Source organism: Pristiophorus japonicus, chromosome 18, assembly GCF_044704955.1.
Source record: "Pristiophorus japonicus isolate sPriJap1 chromosome 18, sPriJap1.hap1, whole genome shotgun sequence".
In the NCBI taxonomy this organism is placed as follows: domain Eukaryota; kingdom Metazoa; phylum Chordata; class Chondrichthyes; family Pristiophoridae; genus Pristiophorus; species Pristiophorus japonicus.
Genome location: NC_091994.1, coordinates 35,966,876 through 35,985,435, shown reverse-complemented (window position 1 = coordinate 35,985,435; position 18,560 = coordinate 35,966,876). Strand labels below are relative to the sequence as shown.

General features: G+C 45.3%; 1 protein-coding gene across 2 annotated transcripts in view; it reads right to left on the bottom strand.

The window, feature by feature from the left end:
* The window catches only part of LOC139228656 (cation channel sperm-associated auxiliary subunit delta-like), a 195,436-nt gene that overhangs the window by 174,870 nt on the left and 2,006 nt on the right, over positions 1–18,560 (bottom strand). The window contains exons 2-3 of one of the 2 annotated variants that reach the window (XM_070859879.1): positions 17,145–17,202; positions 262–331 (exon numbers count right to left, since the gene is read on the bottom strand). In XM_070859879.1, coding sequence (XP_070715980.1) covers positions 262–331; positions 17,145–17,173 — 99 coding nt within the window. In that variant the 5' untranslated portion in view covers positions 17,174–17,202. The remainder of the gene's footprint in view (positions 1–261; positions 332–17,144; positions 17,203–18,560) is intronic. The other variant, XM_070859878.1, reaches the window with a different exon arrangement.

Sequence of the window (18,560 nt, the reverse complement as noted above, 5' to 3'; positions counted from 1 at the left end):
TAAACAATATTTTGAGCCATCGCTTTTCAATTTTGCCACCTGGGTTTTTCCATAATTGGTCTTTAACGAGGCCCTGAGAAGCAAAAAATCTTTTTTTTTCCCACTTAACTTTCATGTTATTGGATAGGAGCAAGCCTCAGAGCAGTGCTAAACAGAAATGCATAAATCTTTAGCATATTCTATGGGAAGTGCACCATGAATAATATGACCCTTTATTACAATCTATAGTTATAATTTCAAAATCATCACCCTGTAACGTACCTCAGTGTGTGGAAAAGAAAGCGGATAGAGAGAACTATGAAATCCATCTGTGGTTAGAAAAACATTGCTCCTAAGAAAAAAAACAGTTTATCAGTTGTACAATGAGTTGTGCACAGATTCAGGAAAGTCTGTACAAATTATTTTTCTAATCTTCACATCTACAGGGCAAAATTTCCCCTTTTTAGAAAGGCCAGGAGGCGCAAATTTTTTAATCGCCCGGGCACGGCAGCTAGATCACCCCACCCCCCGCCGCAGAATTACTTGTCTGGTTTGCGGAGGCGATCACCACTGAAGTTAAACTGCCCTGTGCTCTTTCACTTACTGCTTGTCTCGGCCAACAACAGCTTCTGCTGTTGGGTTCCAGTCGGGAAGCTGATGCGCCAGCAATATTTAAAGGCGCCATCTTTGAAAACTTTTTTTGTCAGCCACAACTTTTTCCACTTTATACGGCTTTTGCTTTTTGGCTGTAAAACCAGTATCATTGATTGTTGTGCCTAACGTTATTTTGCCTGCCACCCTTCCTCCTGTTGTAGTAAAGCCCATTTGGACAGTATACAATTTCTGGTGCATCATGGGGTCAGGGCTGGCAGTGGATTGCCTCTTCTGACTTCACCATCAAGCCGCCAATTGCACATGAAGAGGCATCAAGAGAGGGAGAAAAGCTAACAGTGGGAGAGGGAGCACCAGAAAAAGAGGTTCATGCATCGAAATACAGGGAGGAACAGGTACAGACAGAGGGAGAGGGAAAGGGAGAAGCAAAGGGGTAGGCAAAGGTAAGATCATTAAGCAGAAGCACAGCAACAAAAGAAGGCAGAGGCGCAACAACAGGAGGAACAGGAAGAACTAGCTCAAGATGTGGGCAGAGGTAGATGGCGACAGACGTGGCAGCAAAGGCCTTGCGCTCCCAGGGTCTTTCGCCAGCTGTAGTCGGACATTAATTTCAATGATGAGCAGTGTGTACGAAGGCTTTGATTCAAGAAAGACGTGGTCAGAGCTGTGCCATCTGCTGCAGCCAAACCTTGAGCCTCAGGCCAGGATGAGGTCAGGTGGCAGTGAAGATCACCATCGCGCTCAATTTCTACACCAGTGGATCTTTCTATGGAGCAACAGGAGACATCTCCAAAATCTCCCAGTTTGCTGTCCATTGCTCCATCCACAAGGTCACAGATGTTCTCTACAAAAGAAGGGACTACATCTCATTTCCCATGACCAGAGAGAGGCAGCGGGAGCATTCAACTGGCTTCGTCAAGATAGCAGACTTCCCTATGGTACAGGGTGCCATAGACTGCACCTACGTCGCTTTGAGGGCGCCGCATCAACAATCCTGAGATCTTTTGGAACTGATAAGGATACCACTCACTCAATGTGCAGTTGGTGTGCGACCATAAATGCCGAATAATGACTGTGAATGCAGGCTATCCAGGCAGCAGCTACGATGCCTTCATCCTGCGCCAGACCGGTGTGCCAGCTCTGTTCCAGCCCCCAAATGAAGCTCGCAGCTGGCTCCTCGGAGACAGGGCTACCTGCTATGCACTGGGCTCATGACTCCCCCCTGCAGCCCCATCATCCTGCCCAGCACTCTTATGAGAGCTATACCGCCACCAGGAACATTATTCAGCAAACTATCAGAATGCTCAAGCAATGGCTCCACTTCCTTGACCGCTCAGGAGGTGCCCTGCAGTACTCGCCTGACCGAGTGTCCCCATTAGTCATTGTCTGCTGCATGCTTCACAACCTGGCCATCGTTAGGACAGCCATTATCCGCAAACATAGCGGTTGCACCTCAGGAGGAGGGGGGAGGACAAGGAGGAGGAGGAGCTACAGGAGAATGAACAGCCGCCATGGAGGCGGCGCCGGCACCATCACGATCCTGCATGCGAGGTCCGTGACCATCTCGTATCCACTGATTTCCAGCCCACTTCCCGGTTCCTGTGCACCTCCCCATCACATCAATGAGCCCTTCCACACCAAATCCCCAACACTGAAATGAGAGACAGCATCAAACATTAATGACAATGAACATTTATGACAAAAAGTGAATCATTAACATTAGAGTTATCATTCACCCGATGCATTTCCTTAAATCGCCTTTTACGCAAACATAATCTACTATCTCTCGGCATTGTCTTCCCTGTGGCTGCAGCATGGATGGCAGAAGGCGGCTGTGTGACAAGGCTAGAGACTACAGATGGCCTTCTAGAACGCCCTCGACCAGCTCTGGGCCTGGAAGTCCCGACTGCAGACTGCACAACCTCAGGCTGCATGGCGGCAATCAGGGCTGGCTGGGTGACAATCTTGACAGCTACAATGAGGAGTGGCAGTGCTGGAATCAGGAATATTGTCACCCTGTGAGAGGACAGCAGGTTCCTGCTCCACTAACCCAGTCCCAATCCCCCAGGTCAGCGCCTCACCATCACCATCAATCTGATGGAGCACAGATTGCTGGGCTGCCGCAACACCGTCTGATCCCTGGTTGACTGTGATGGACCCAAAGGCGATGGCAGCAGTCAAGGCTTCAGTGGCATGAATGCTGAGACTACAAGAGAGCAGTCCGAGCATCCATGCGAGCAATCATTGACTATTGCAGCAGCAAGACGTTGCGTTGCTTCCGCCTGTGCCGCAATGGAAGCTGCCACATCACCCGTGACATGTGTCATGAGGTCTGGATCCGCACAGCCTCTCTGGGAGCCCACCATCGTCTGGCAATGGTGGCAGAGCTATGTACAATGCTGGAGGCGGATTCCTCCATGTTCCTCACCACTTGCAACAGGCTCTCGGGCACCCATGCCATTGCCCCTATTTAATGAACCCGCTTCCGTGACAAACCGGCACGCACATGCGCAGACCACTTCCGGTTCGTTGGCAGCATTTGTGTCCATTTAATATTGGGCAATAATCCTCCATTCCTTTGTGAAGCAACTAATCTCCACTCACCAATCTCTCACAGATAAGACCTGCAACTCCCATTGAGAGATTACAGCATTCAACCTCATGTTTGATGCTACCAAACATAATTTCAAGCACCAAATGATTTTAAAATGTTTTTACTATTAATGCCGACATATCACATGCAAATAAAATCTAGTTCTATCTTTAAAGCTTCAGAATAGATTCTTACTTTATATACAGAGCCACATCTCGGTCACATGGATGGTCAACTAAATGTATAAAATTATCAGATGCTTTTAACAATTCCTGTCCAAAAGTAACACACAGACACATAATATAAGTAACCAACAGAGAAATTATGCAACTACAAGTATGTTACCAGTAAAAAGATGTGTTTGAATCTTGTTTTGCCTGTTTTAGGACGGCAAAATTCTAAAATTTTAGGCAAATTTTATGAGTTAGTGCTCCTTGCATAGAGTTTCTCTCTACAGGAATTTAAGGATGGAGGTCAGTGCGGCCAATTCATGGCCCACCTGATGTGCTGTTCATTTCTACTCATGGTAGACAGCATAAGTTAATAAGAAGAAAATGTCATAATATTTATCTTTTGCAGTACGTTATCTTGAAATGTTGTCTTTTTATGAAACATGTTGGCATTGAGGACTAGTGGCACAGTGGGACCTGGGTTCAAATCTAGTCTAGGTGAATGGAATGAAAGTCACCTTTATCTGCTACCTGTAAGGGTCTTATGTTAAATGAATTTGGGCAGTCCCAATAGAGTTCCAAGTGGACACAGATCTAAAGACAAAATGGTCTCTAATTAAGCACTCTAATTGGCAATCTCGCTCAAAGAAGCCACAATCACAACTTGAATTTACGTTGCATCTTTAACGTAGAAAAACATCCCAGTGCTTCACAAAGGTGTAATTAAGCAAAATGGACGTCGAGCCAAAGGGTGACTAAAAGCTTGGTCAAAGAGATGTGCTTTAAGGAGAGCCTTATGTGAGGAGAAGGAAGTGGAGAGGCAAGAGATTTTGAAAGGGAATTCCAGAGCTTGGTGGGGTGAAGGAAGGGTGGATATACAAAAGGTCAGTCAGAGGAATGGATCATTTGGACTAGTGGATGTAGGGTTATAAGTTATAGGGATAGGGAGTAGCAAGGCCATGAAGGGATTTAAGCAAAAGGATGATAATTTTAAATATGAGGCACTGCAGGACCGGAAGCCAATGTAGGTTAGCAAGAACTGGGGTGATGGGTGAGCGGGACGTGGCACGGGAGAGGATACAGGCAGAAAAGATTTGGATGAGCTAAAGTTTACAGAGGGTGGAGAATGAGAGGCCGGCCAGGAGAACTTTGGATAAGCAACTCTGAAGGTGACAAAGGCATGGATGAGGTTTTGATGAACTGAGGCAAGGATGGAGGTGTGTAACGTTGTCAAAGTAGAAATAGGTGGTCTCTGATCAAAAGTATATGGGATCAGAAGTTTAGCTTTGAGTCAAATAGGACAACAGGATTGCGAACAGTCTGGTTCAGCCAGAGACAATGACCGGGATGGAGGATGTGGCGAGTAGAGGGACTCTGTGGTGGGAGGGGTCAAAGATGATCGCTTCAGTCTTACCAAAAGTTTAAACAAAAGAAACTGCGGCTCATCCAAGACTGGATGTCAGACAAGCAGCCTCACAACACAGCAGCATGGACAGGTTGAGAAGTGGTGGAGAAGTAGAACTGGTGTCATTAGTGTACCAGTGGACCCCATGCCTGCAGATGATGTCGCCAATGGGCAGCAGCTTAGGAAGAGGACATGGCCAACAACAGATCCTTGGGGAACTCTCACGGGGTAACAATGCAGGGCCAGGATGAAAACAATTGTTGGAGATGCTCTGAATAGGATTGGATAGGTGAGTGGGACCAACAAGAGCAGTCCCACTGAGCAGAAGCTGTGGAAGAGGATGGTGTGGTTGGCCATGTCAAAAGCTGTAGCGAGGTTGAGACTCAGGAGGGATAATGCATCACGGTGACAGTTACAGCATTTGTGACTTTGGTTAGGGTCATTCCAGAGCTGTGGCAGGGATAGAAACCTGATGGGATATGACGGTGCAAGAAAGATGGGCACAATTTTGGGAAGCGACAACATGGTCAAGAACTTGCGAGGAAAGAGAGGTTGGAGATGGGGTGGACTGAGGGTGTTTTCAGGGAGGGTTGAGAGAGGGACAGTACCTGAGGAGAGGGAACCATTTACAAGGTCAGCTAGCATGGCGGGCCAGGAAGGGACGTTGAGTGGTCAGCAGTTTGGTGGGAATGAGGTCAAGACAGCAGATGGGTCTTTGACAAGATGCACACGGAGAGGGCATAAGGAGAAATAGGATAGACACTGGAGAAAGACATGGGTTCAGGTCTCAGGCAGGAAGGAGCCTGGGAGTGGTTAGGCTTTATATGAAAGGGCAAAGGGAAGGGGACGTGGCTGGGGGAGTGGTGGTAGTAAAGGCAGCTGAATGAATCTTCTCAATCTAGTGACAAAGAAGTACATGAGCTCCCTGCATTTTTAGAATCATAGAATGGTTACAGCACGGAAGGAGGCCATTTGGCCAGTCAAGCCTCTGCCGGCTCTCTGCAAAAGCACTTCAGCTAGTCTCACTCCCCCGCCCTTTCCTTGTAGAAGCTGCTATTGGGCAAATGCATGGCAGATGCAGTATAATGTGAGTAAATGTGAGGTTATTCACTTTGGGGGCAAAAACACGAAGGCAGAATATTATCTGAATGGCAGATTAGGAAAGGGGGAGGTGCAACGAGATCTGGGTGTCATGGTTCATCAGTCATTGAAAGTTGGCATGCAGGTACAGCAGGCGGTGAAGGCGGCAAATGGTATGTTGGCCTTCATAGCTTGGGGAATAGAGTATAGGAGCAGGGAAGTCTTACTGCAGTTGTACAGGGCCTTGATGAGGCCTCACCTGGAATCTTGTGTTCAGTTTTGGTCTCCTAATCTGAGGAAGGACGTTCTTGCTATTGAGCGAGTGCAGCGAAGGTTCACCAGACTGATTCCTGGGATGGCGGGACTGACATATGAGTAGAGACTGGATCAACTGGGCTTTTATACACGAGTTTAGAAGGATGAGAGGGGATCTCATAGAAACTTATAAGATTCTGACAGGACGGGACCGGTTAGATGCGGGAAGAATGTTCCCGATGTTGGGGAAGTCCAGAACCAGGGGACACAGTCTTAGGATAAGGGGTAGGCCATTTAGGACTGAGATGAGGAGAAACATCTTCACTCAGAGCTGCTAACCTGTCGGATTCCCTACCACAGAGTTGTTGATTCCAGTTCATTGGATATATTCAAGAGGGAGTTAGATATGGCCCTTACGGCTAAAGGGATCAAGGGGTATGGAGAGAAAGCAGGAAAGGGGTACTGAGGGAATGATCAGCCATGATCTTATTAAATGGTGGTGCAGGCTCGAAGGGCCAAATGGCCTCCTCCTGCATCTATTTTCTATGTTTCTATTGTTTTTCCTTCAGGCACTTATCCAATTCACTTTTGAAAGCCACGGTTGAATCTGCCTCCACCACCTTCTCACGCAGTGCATTCCAGATCCTAACCACTCGTTGCGTAAAAAGGTTTATCCGCGGGTTGCCTTTGGTTCTTCTGCCAATCACCTTAAATCTGTGTCTTCTAGTTCTCGGCCCATCCATCAATGGGAACAGTTTCTCTCTATCTACTCTGTCTAGAGCCCACATGATTTTGAGCACCTCTATCAAATCTCCTCTCAACCTTCTTTGCTCCAAGGAGAACAATCCCAGTTTCTTCAATCCGTCCAAGTAACTGAAGTCCCTCATCCCTGAAACCATTCTTGTAAATCTTTTCTGCACCCTCTAATGCCTTCACATCCTTTTGGACACAATACTCCAGTTGAGGGCGGACCAGTGTTTTATAAAGGCTTATCATAACTTCCTTGCTTTTGTACTCTGCCTCTATTTATGAAACTCAGGATTCCCTATGCTTTTTTTTTAAAAACAGCTTTCTCAACCTGTCCTGCCACCTTCAGTAGTTTGTGCACATATACCCCCAGGTCTCTTTGTTCTTGTACCCCCTACTTTATATTGCCTCTCCTCATTCTTCCTACCAAAATGTATCACCGCACTTCCCTGCGTTAAATTTCATCTGCCACGTGTCCGCCCATTCCACCAGCTTGTCTATGTCCTCTTGAAGTCTATCACTAGTCTTCTCACTGTTCACTATACTTCCAAGTTTTTTGTCATCTGCAAATTTTGAAATTGTGCCCTGTACACCCAAGTCCAAGTCAATGATATATATCAATGTTGGAGGCGAGAATAAAGGGGGCAGGGAAGAGGGGCTTCAGACCATGGGTAGTGGAGAAAAAGAGACCTAGGGTTATCATAGAATCATACAGCACAAAAGGAGGCTGTTCAGCCCATCGTGCCTGTGCCGGTTCTTTGAAAGAACTATACAATTAGTCCCACTGGAAATAGTTTCTCCTTATTTACTCTTATCAAAGTCGGACATGATTATGAACACTTCTACTGAATCTCCTCTTACCCTTCTCTACTTGGAGAACAATCCCAGCTTCTCCACATAAATGAAGTCCCTCATCCCTGGTACCATTCTAGTAAATCTCCTCTGCATCCTCTCTAAGGCCTTGACAAACTTCCTACAGCCCATGACATTAAGAACAGGTGTAAGCCATTCGGTCCTTCGGGCTTGCTCTGTCATTCAATAACATCATGCCTGATCTTTCACCTTCCCGCACTATCCCATATCCCTTGGTTCCTTTAGTATCCAAAAATCTATTGATCTCTGCCTTGAATATACTCAACAACGGAGCATCACAGTTCTCTGGAGTAGACAATTCCAAAGATTCTCAATCGTTTGAGTGAAGAAATTTCTCCTCATCTCAGTCCTAAATGGCCGACGCCTTATTATGAAACTGTGAACCGTAGTTCTAGACTACCCAGCCAGGGGAAACATCCTCACAGCATCCACCCTGTCAAGCCCCTTAAGAATTGTATACATTTCAATGAGATCACCTCTCATTCTTCTAAACTAGGGAATATAGGCCTAGTCTACTCAATCTCTCCTCATAGGACAAGCCCCCATCCCAGGAATCAGTCTGGTGAACTTTTGTTGCACTCCCTATAAGGCAAGTATATCCTCCCATTGGTAAGGAGACCAAAACTGTACACAGTACGCCAAGTGTGGTCTCATCAAAGCCCTATATAATTGCAGTTACTCATCTTTACTCTTACACTCCAATCCTTTTGTAATGAAGGCTAATATACCATTTCCTTTCCTAATTGCTTGCTGTACCTGCATGTTAACTTTGTGATTCGTGTATAAGGTCCCTCTGGGAATTGTTGGTGTTCAATCTGTTTAAAAAATATTCTGCTTTTCTATTTTTCCAACCAAAGTAGATAACTTCATATTTCTCAATAATATACTCCATCTTCTTGTCCACTCACTTAACCTGTCTCTATAACCCTTTACATCCTCTTTGTGTCCTCCTCACAACTTACTTTCTCACCTAGCTTTGTATCATAAGCAAACTTGGATACATTGCACTCGGTCCCCTCATCTAGGTGAATGATGTAGATTGTAAATAGCGGAGGCCCAAGCACTCATCCTTGAGTACTCTACTAGTTACAGCCTGCCAACCGAAAATGACCTGTTTATTCCTACACTGTTTTGTCCGTTAACCAATTTGTCCATCCCAATATATTACCCCAATCGTATGAGCCCTAATTTTGTGTAATAACCTCTTGTGTGGCACCTTATCGAATGCCTTTTGAAAATCCAAATACACTACATCCACTAGTTCCCCTTTATCTACGCTGCTTGTTGCAACCAATGTTCCCGGTCATTTTCTTTTGAATGGGCCACACAGCCCAAAGTCCACACATGCATGTTTTTTTTTTCCCCCCAATTTAAAAGCCAGCTCACCGCCATTACCGTAACCCTGAAGCGCTGCCCGGCAGCGTGGCTGCGCAGCTTAAAGGGAACATTGGTTACAACCTCAAAAACTAACAGTTGTCAAAACACGATTTCCCATTCCCAAATCAATGTTGAATCTACCCAATCATATCATCACGTCCCTAATAATAGATGCTAACATTTTCCCTACTACTGATGTCAGTTTAACTGGTTTTCTCTCTCCCTCCTTTCTTGAATAGCAGGGTTACATCGGCTACCTTCTGATCTGTGGGGACAGTCCTAGAATCTAGGGAAATTTGGCAGATCGAAACAAATTCATCGGCCATCTCTGTTGCCACTTCTTCTAAAACCCTAGGATGTAGGCCATCAGGTCCAGGGAATTTGTTGCCTTGTATTCCCATTAATTTCTCCAGTACTATTTCTTTACTAATATTAATTTCTTTAAGTTCCTCATTCTCGCTAGTCTCTTGGTCTCCCACTATTTCCAGAATGTTTTTTGTGTCTTCTTCCGTGAAGACAGATACAAAGGCCAGAATTTTGCCTCTGCCGGGCGTGTATGTTTGAAGGCGGGTCAGCAGTAAAAATTACAAGCGCATCAGGAACCCGCTGTCATTCCCCCGCCTCGTGCATTTAACTTGCGTGTTTCCGAGCACGCCATGGACCCGAACGCACAGGCTGATGACCTAATAGAAGTAATTAATTGCTTGTTGCGATACCCTTAACAAGCTTTTTAAAACCGGAGCTTTTGGTTTTTACTGGCTGACGACAGGAATCACGCAGCTCGGGAACCTCACCTGTCATCGTGAGATGGAAGCGCAGTGGCCATTGTGCGAGGTAATTAATGGAGAGCATGGAAATCCACATAAATACTCCCACATTACACTTCATTGTTTGCCTAAGAGAAGGTGTGTAGAGTTTGCAAGTCTTTTCTGCAACCTCAGAAGCCACTCTTACCACATTACTTGTAACTATCACAACATTGACAGATTGGTCCTCTGATCTCTACTTGACCTGCCATCTATTACATCAGTATGGGTGGCGGTTATATTATCTCAACTTGGTCCTCAGAATCAGACTAAGATGAGCCTCACCACCAGCAGCAGCAGCAACACCAACAACCTTCTCCTCAACAACCTGATGCTCCACGGGAGGGCATCAGTGCAGGGCCGCATTGTGCTGGAGGCAATACCTACAACACAGGGTATACAGGCAGAGGATTAGCTTCCTCAACATGACTCAGCAGCAATGCCGAAGGAGGCTCAGGCTACATTTGCAGCTTACTAGAGCAACATGTCCAGCTCAGAGGACCTGGTACACATGCTTACCAGTGGCTGTCAAAATCACCACTGCCCTCACCTTCTTCGCCTCAGGCTCTTTCCACAGATCTGCAGCTGACATTTGCGGCATTTCATGGCCGGCCACTACAGATGCATCAGACAGGTCACCGAGGACATGTTTAACAAGGCAGCCAATTATGTGAACTTTGCCATTGATGACACCAGTGTTACAGAGCAGAGCTTGGCTTTGCCACTCTGACTGGCTTCCCACGGGTGCAGGGCATAATCGACTACACACGTGGCCATCAGAGCACCCCCACATTACCCAGGAGTGTTTGTGAGCCGCAAGGGCTTCCAATCCCTCAATGTGCAGCTGATCTGCAACCATAGAAAAATCATCATGCATGTGTGCGCCACATTCCTTAGCAGCTCTCATGACCTATTCGTACTGCGCCAATCCACCCTCCCTCAGCTCTTCGCACCGCCAAACACACTTACCAGCTGGCTGCTTGGAGACAAGGGCTATCTACTAAAGACATGGCTCATGACACCCTTGAAGAGGCCAAGCAATGAGGCAGAGGAGCATTATAATGAAAGTCACATGTTCACCAGATGTGACATAGAGCAAACAATAGGCATGCTCAAGAGGTGTTTCAGATGCTTTGAAAAATCTGGAGAAGCCCTTCCGTATGCACCAGCCAGGGTCTCCAGAATCGTCATCATATGCTGCGCGCTGCACAACATAGCGCAGCAGTGAGGTTTAGAGCTACATGACGAGCAATGTGCATATGCCACAGCCTCTTCAGAGGAGGAGCAACAGCTGGAAGATGAGGAGAAGGAACAAGAGGTCCAGATGATACCAGCAGCAGAGCACATTGCTGCCCAGGAGGCCAGGGATGGCCCCATCATGGCCAGATTTACTTAATTTCCTGCAAGCACCCATATGGCTGCCATATGCTGAGCCAAGTTGCCACACCCCCTGTCGCAATATCACCAAAAAGCACCCTTATAATGACCAAGCCATTCCTTTCACACTGACCCCCATTGCTGGAGGTTATGTAATGTCTCACCATTCACTCCAATTCACAAAATCACATCCAAGGTAGCAGACAAAAATGGGCATGATCTGAAAGTTGTAAAAATAAATTATTGTGTGTGTGATAACAGTAACCTTAACAATAACACTTCTTCATACACCCATGTGCATACCCTTGTGCAATTAGGTTTGTGGCTTTTTTCTTTTATGCATGTTTCTACGAGGTGCAACCCCTGTGGCATCAGCAGAGGTAGAGGCAGGCTGTTCACTTCCCTGCTATGACTGCGTTGACACTTTTGGCGGACGTCCTCTGGATTTGGGAGCATGTGCCCCCCCCCCCCCCCCCCCCACACAAGTCACACTTGGTCAAATGATGCCTTGATGTCAAGGGCAGTCTCTCTCACCGCACCTCTGGAATTCAACTCTTTTGCCCATGTTTGGACCAAGGCTATAATAAAATCTGGAGCCAAGTGGTCCTGGCAGAATCCAAACTAGGCATCGGTGAGCAGGTTATTGCTGAGTAAGTGCCGCTTCATAGCACTGTTGATGACACCTTCCATCACTTTGCTGATGATTGAGAGTAGACTGACATGATGGTAATTGGACGGATTGGATTTGTCCTGCTTTTTGTGGACAGGACATACCTCGGCAGTTTTCCCTATTATCAAATAGATGCCAGTGTTGTAGCTGAACTGGAAAAGCTTGGCTAGAGGCACGGCTAGTTCTGGAGCACAAGTCTTCAGCACAACAGCTGGGATGTTGTCAGGGCCCATAGCCTTTGTTGTATCCAGTGCATTTAGTGGATCGAATTCGCTGAAGACTGGCTTGTGTTTGTGGGGACCTCAGGAGGAGGCCGATATGGATCATCCACTCGGCACCTCTGGCTGAAGATGGTTGCAAACACTTCAACCTTGTCTTTTGCACTCACGTGATGCGCTCCGCCATCATTAGGATGAGAATATTAATGGAGCCTCCTCCTCCAGTTAGTTGTTTAATAGTTCACCACCAGTCATGACTGGATGTGACAGGACTGCAGACCTTTGATCTGATCCGTTGATTGTGGGATCGCTTAGCATGCTGCTTCTGCTGTTTAGCAAGCATGTAGTCCTGAGTTGCAGCTTCTCCAGGTTGGCACCTCATTTTTAGGTATGCCTGGTGCTACTCCTGGCATGCTTTTCTACACTCCTTATTGAACCAAGGTTGGTCCCCTGGCTTGATGGCAACGGTAGAGTGAGGGTTATGCCGGGCCATGAAGTCACAGATTGTCATGGAATACAATTCTGCTGCTGCTGATGGTCAACAGCACCTTATGGATGTCCAGTTTTCAGCTGCTAGATCGGTTCTGAATCTATCCCATTTAGCACGATGGTAGTGCCACACATGATGGAGGGTGTCCTCAGTGCAAAGATGATACTTCGTCTTCACAAGGACTGTGCGGTGGTCCTACCAATGCGGTCATGAACAGATGCATCTGCGACAGGTAGACTGGCGAGGACGAGGTGAAGTAGGTTTTTCCCTCGTGTTGGTTCTCTCACCACATGCCGCAGTCCTAGTTTGGCAGTTATGTCCTTCAAGACTCGGCCAGCTCAGTCAGCAGTGGTGCTACCGAGCCCCTCTTGGTGATGAATATTGAAGTCCCCCACCAAGAGCGCTTGCTACTCTCAGTGCTTCTTCCAAGTGGTGTTCAACATGGAGGAGTATGGATTCATCTGAGGTAAGGCGGTTGGTGGCAATCAGCAAGAGGTTTCCATGCCCATGCGTGAACTGAAGCCATGAGATTTCATAGGGTCCAGAGTCAATGTTGAGGATTCCCAGGACCACTCCCTCCCAACTGTATACCAATGTGCTCCCACCTCTGGTGGGTCTGTCCTGCCGGTGGGACAGGACATACCCGGCGATGGTGATGGACGAGCCTGGGACATTGGCTGAAAGGTATAATTCTATGAGTATGACTGTCAAGCTGTTGTTTGACTGGTCTGTGGGACAGCTCTCCCAATTTTGGCAAGTCCCCACACGTTCGTGAGGAGGAATTTGCAGGGTCGACTGGGCTGGGTCTGCCATTGTCGTGTCCGTAGCCGGTGCTGAGGTCGATGCCAGGTGGTCCGTCCGGTGTTATTCTTATTGTTTTTCGTAGCGGTTTTTACAACTGAGTGGCTTGCTAGACCATTACAGAGGGCAGCTAAGAGTCAACCACATGCTGTGGGTCTGGAGTCACATACAAGGCAAGAACCAGATTTCTTTCCCTAAAAGGACATTAGTGAACCAGATAGGTTTTTACAACAGTCCGATAGTTTCATGGTCACCATTATTAATACTAACTTTTTTTTAATTCATGTGGTTGTATGAGATGTAATTCTGTCATCAGGCTGCTGAGAGGTTTCCCTCTCTCCATCTCCCACCGCCAGCAGCTCTGCAACTCTCGACACCTCCAGGGCCACCTCCTCTGCTGCAGCCAAAGTCCTGAAGGTTGGAGAGCCACCTCCGCTTCCCTCCTTGTTGTTGTGGGCACTCTTCTCCTGCAAGGAGGGGAAGAAGAGAAGTTTGAGTAAGAGATGGAATGGGTCTAAGGAATGTGTTGGTTACATCTGTAGAGGGTGATTATAAGGGAGTGTGGTGCCAATGCCAAATTGCCTCCTTTCGTGGTGTTACTTGGTATAATTACATTAGATACGGGCGAGTGTGAGGGGTGGTTAGTCAGATGGGGATGCGAGTATGTACATAGAGAGGGATGGTGGATGTGCAAGGTATTTTGGTGAGGAATGATGTGCATGAGTAGGCTTGGGAAGGCAGAGTGATGGCGATGTGGTGACAGGCACATCAAAATGAAGGAGAGTGTGGCTTTACATTCACCTTTCCTGATCTCATCGGATCATTGAATCTCTTCCTGTACTATACCCATGATCTCCTGACATCTCTACTGCTGACCTCCTCAGCAGTTTCAAGCCAAGCCCTTTTGGTCTCTTGTGGACGTCGCTTCCGCCCACCAGCAGGGAAGAGGATCTAATTGCATGTTCTGAATCACTCCACAAGAATATGCGGTGCGTCATCTGAAAAGTGGGGTGCAGCCCTCTGTCTTTGTGAAATCTTTTTTATAACTCTTTTATAAAAAAAGTTTTAAGACCGTAAGCTTGGTGCCAGATTTGACGGCCTGGTCTTCAAACACTCTCTTCTTCAGGCGGCCGAAGACTGCACTGGCACACTGGAGGCGGTGTTGAACCTCGTCGTCGATGTCTGCCTTTGCTGATAATAGGCTCTCAAGGTATAGAAAGTGGTCCAGGGCTATATCGTGAATCTTGATAACTGGGGGGCAGTGCTGAGTGACGAGGTCAGGTTGGTGGAGGACCTTTGTCATACGGATGTTTAGTATAAGGCCTATGCTTTCGTACACCCTCGGTGAAGATATTGACGATGACTTGGAGTTCAGCTTCTGAATGTGCACAGACGCAAGCCCACATCCCCGAGAAAAGGGCATGCACTGGCACATAGTTGGGATATTTGAGTGAAATTCTTACGCATGTAAGAGTTTTTAAAAAAACAGAAAAATAAAATTTTATCAATAATTTATACATTTAAAAACATGCGATATGAGGCAAGTTTATTTTTAGCCCCTTTAAAACATGCAATTTTTTTTCAAAAAATTTAAATTTTGTTTTAAATATTTAATTAAATACCATTTTAAATATGTGATTTTTATTTATTTATTTGACGTGTAGAAGTATTTTCTGGGCTATTCCCATTCATACTTATGGACTTTCTGTACATACATTTATCATTCATTGGGCTGGCCCACGTGATCCCAGGGGCGCTTGCGAACCGCGTGCGTCCAAGATACGTGGACCTCTTCCCGCACACACTCGGAGAGTCCAGGACCGCAAGTCTCTGAACCTCCCAGACCACTTTGTACATGGGCATTTTATTTGCAGATCAGAGGCATTTCACCGGGGGGAAGCTTCTGACCTCAAATTCAGGACCTATATCTTTAATCAATGTGTCTAGTCCAGACCCAAACTATCTCCTCCTTGAAGGTCTCCCATTGCTCATTTACTGTTATTTCAATCCACCTGGAGCCGATCCCCTTTCAACTCGCTGAAATTAGCCCTGCTCCAGTTGAGTATTTTTACGTTATCTTTGATCTCCAGGGCAATCCTGGAAGTTTGTGGTTTTGCCAGAGAATAGCTCTAAATGTGGTCCAGCCAGATCTGGTGATGGATGGCTAAACCAGTTGTGTGCCAGATACACTCATATCTGCACTCTTTGAACTTGATGGAGTGACAATGGGGGCCATACCAAGGAGATCAACTAGTATGGGAGATGGTAAAGGTTTTGCTGTAGACAAGGGCATCATAGATGGACATAAGAGAGTGGTTAAGCAGATCGATGGCTGCTAAGTATTGGAGAGAATGGAGGGTCAAAGGCTAGGCAGTTGGGATTTTGAAAGTGCAGTTGTCAGTGATTTAGGGGAGAGTTTTTTTCTAGGAACAGAAAGAGAAAGAAGTAATGTTGGAAGGGATGAAGGATGTGAGTGGCGAGAAATACAAAGAAGTGGTTGGAGATGATCTGTGATATTGACCTTGGAAGTAGAGAAGCCATGGAAAATAGCGCAGTCAAGGGGGAGGTCGCTAATATGGGTAGAATAATTTTAGGGATTACGAGAGAAGGAGGTTAACTCTGAAAAGAGAGGGCAAGGGGAGCTGAGATGAAGATTGAAATCAGTGAGGATGAAGAGTCGCTTAGTGCAGACGCTGAAGGAGGAATGGAGGAAGGATATCTCGTGCAAAAGATGGGATGGGGCTGGGGGAGCAGTAAATAATTAGGATTTTAAAGATGACTGGTTCCACAATGGAGTGCTCTCTGGAGGCTGGAGCAGAGACATACTGTTGCGGTGGACTACATTGAACTTTGCACTGTATCTGGCTATGCTACACCTCATCTATGAGTGCTTAGTGCTGACATTAGATATCTTAAATGGAAAGAGCTCTATTCCCCAGAACTGACGTCCCTTACTTTGATGAGCATAAAAAGATTGTGGCCCTGAAATTCCGGCCTCCCCGGGTCTGTACGGAGTGTGTACGGACCGGAGAAGGCATCACAAAAGCCAGCTTTTGGCCTACAATGCACATGCGCCGAAAACCTGGCTTGACAGATCACATGCATCCCGTGGAGAAGGACATTCCCACGGTAAAGATTGGGCTATTTTCCCATCTCTTGCCCTGCGAATGTCCTGAAAACTCTTCCACCTGGTAAAAGCAGGCGCATAGCCTACTTTTACCAGCTTTTTAAAAGAGTTTTAAAACATATCAAAAATCAATTTAAAAATACATATTTATGTTAAAAACTCTGCCCACTCAGGTAATTTTACTTTAAACCATAATTAAAACTTCTTAAAAAAACAAATTTTTTTTTTTCCAAAAACATTTCTATCAACTTTAATTTCTATAATGTATTTATCTGAGGTGTTTTTTTTAATGTAATGTTTGGGTGCTTGGGGGTGTTTCTTATTCATAGTAACAAGAGTTTCGGACTTATGAAACTCCTATTACTATGAATGAGAAAATACTTTACCGTGATTGGGTGTCCAGGTTCACGTGACTCCTAACGTGAACGTGCTCCGTTGCGCAAAAAGAGACGACCTCGAGTCCGGGATCTCTGGTGAGCGTTCGACCAAAAGGTAAGTGCGCATCTTTTGTCCTAGAAATCCGGATTTCAGAGCCACTAAAAAAATGTTGGCCTGTTTACTTACGTAACCTGATTGCGATGCATCAAATTCATAGTTCAAAGAATAAGCACGTTTTCTCTCACTATTAAGAAAGCACATAAACCAGTAACAATTTAGAAACTACACATTTGAAAACTTTACATAAAAACTTATTTAATTATTTCAATTGTGTTTTCAGCATTGGAAATAGCATTTTGCCATTAAGTCTTCATATCGTTACTACACAAACAGATTGATATATTGTGGCCATTTTTGCAGCTAGACTCTACTGCTGTTAATGCATAGTTATTCAAGTTGAATTACTGGATAATTCAAATTGCATTTGTGTCATTTTAATACAATTGTTAGCTTTGAATCACTGAGTTAATTAATTTTTGGGAGCAAAGAATGACTTTCAATTAGACAGTGTATTATTATTTGCACTCCATAAGACACTGGTGTAAAAATTATGCATTCATAAAAGTTTAGAATAATATACACATTACATTAAATACCAGTAAATCTATACATTGCATTGCTCAGTGGATAGTCTGGGAGCCAGAGTGTGGTTGCTGAGATTTGGCGGCATAAACTAAACAGTTGTAACACAACAATTTACTAAAACCAATACTGATGACTGAGACAAGGTAGAAATATTACACACTGAAGATATAAGCATATTTAATACCTATCGCTTTATGAAACTTCCTTTTACAACCTGCATTTATATAGTACTTTAACATAGAAATATGCATAATTAGAAATAAATGGACATTGAGACAAAGGTGAATATTAGGAGGGATGACAAGAAGAGGGTTTTAAGGAGGATCTTAATGAAGGAGAGGTAAATACAGAGTCAGAGGGAATTAGGCAGGGAATTCCAGAGCATTGAGACAGCTGAAGGCAGAGTCTTTGGGAAGGTGAAGGTTTACAGCACAGGAAACCATTTAGGTCATCATATCTGTGACAGCTCTTTGCTACAGCAATCCAAAACTACTCTCACTGCCCCACTTTGTCTCAATAGCTTTTTCACTCTCACTTTTAAATTGATTACCCCTAGTCACTGACACGCCAACCAGAAGATAATGTGTTTTCATAGTCACTTAAAAAATATTAATTTCCATGAAATCTCCCTTTAGCTAGTGAAAAATACTATAAAATTCTCATCTCGGTCATCGTCCTCTATACTCTAAATTTATACTCTATACTCTCTTGATTTTAATGTCCTTTTTTTATAATGAATGCAAAATTACATGTAGTAATTAACTGTGGTAGAACCATTGCCTTGCATAATTGTATTACCTTTTTACTCCATGCCACTATTTATATAACCTAAAATGCCATTGCCTCTTTTATGCCTTTTTCTACCAGCGCTCAAAAGTTCAGAGAATTATATATTCGAGCTGCTACATCTTTGTTCATCTATACATTTCACTGTCTTTTCCATCGATGGTATACTCC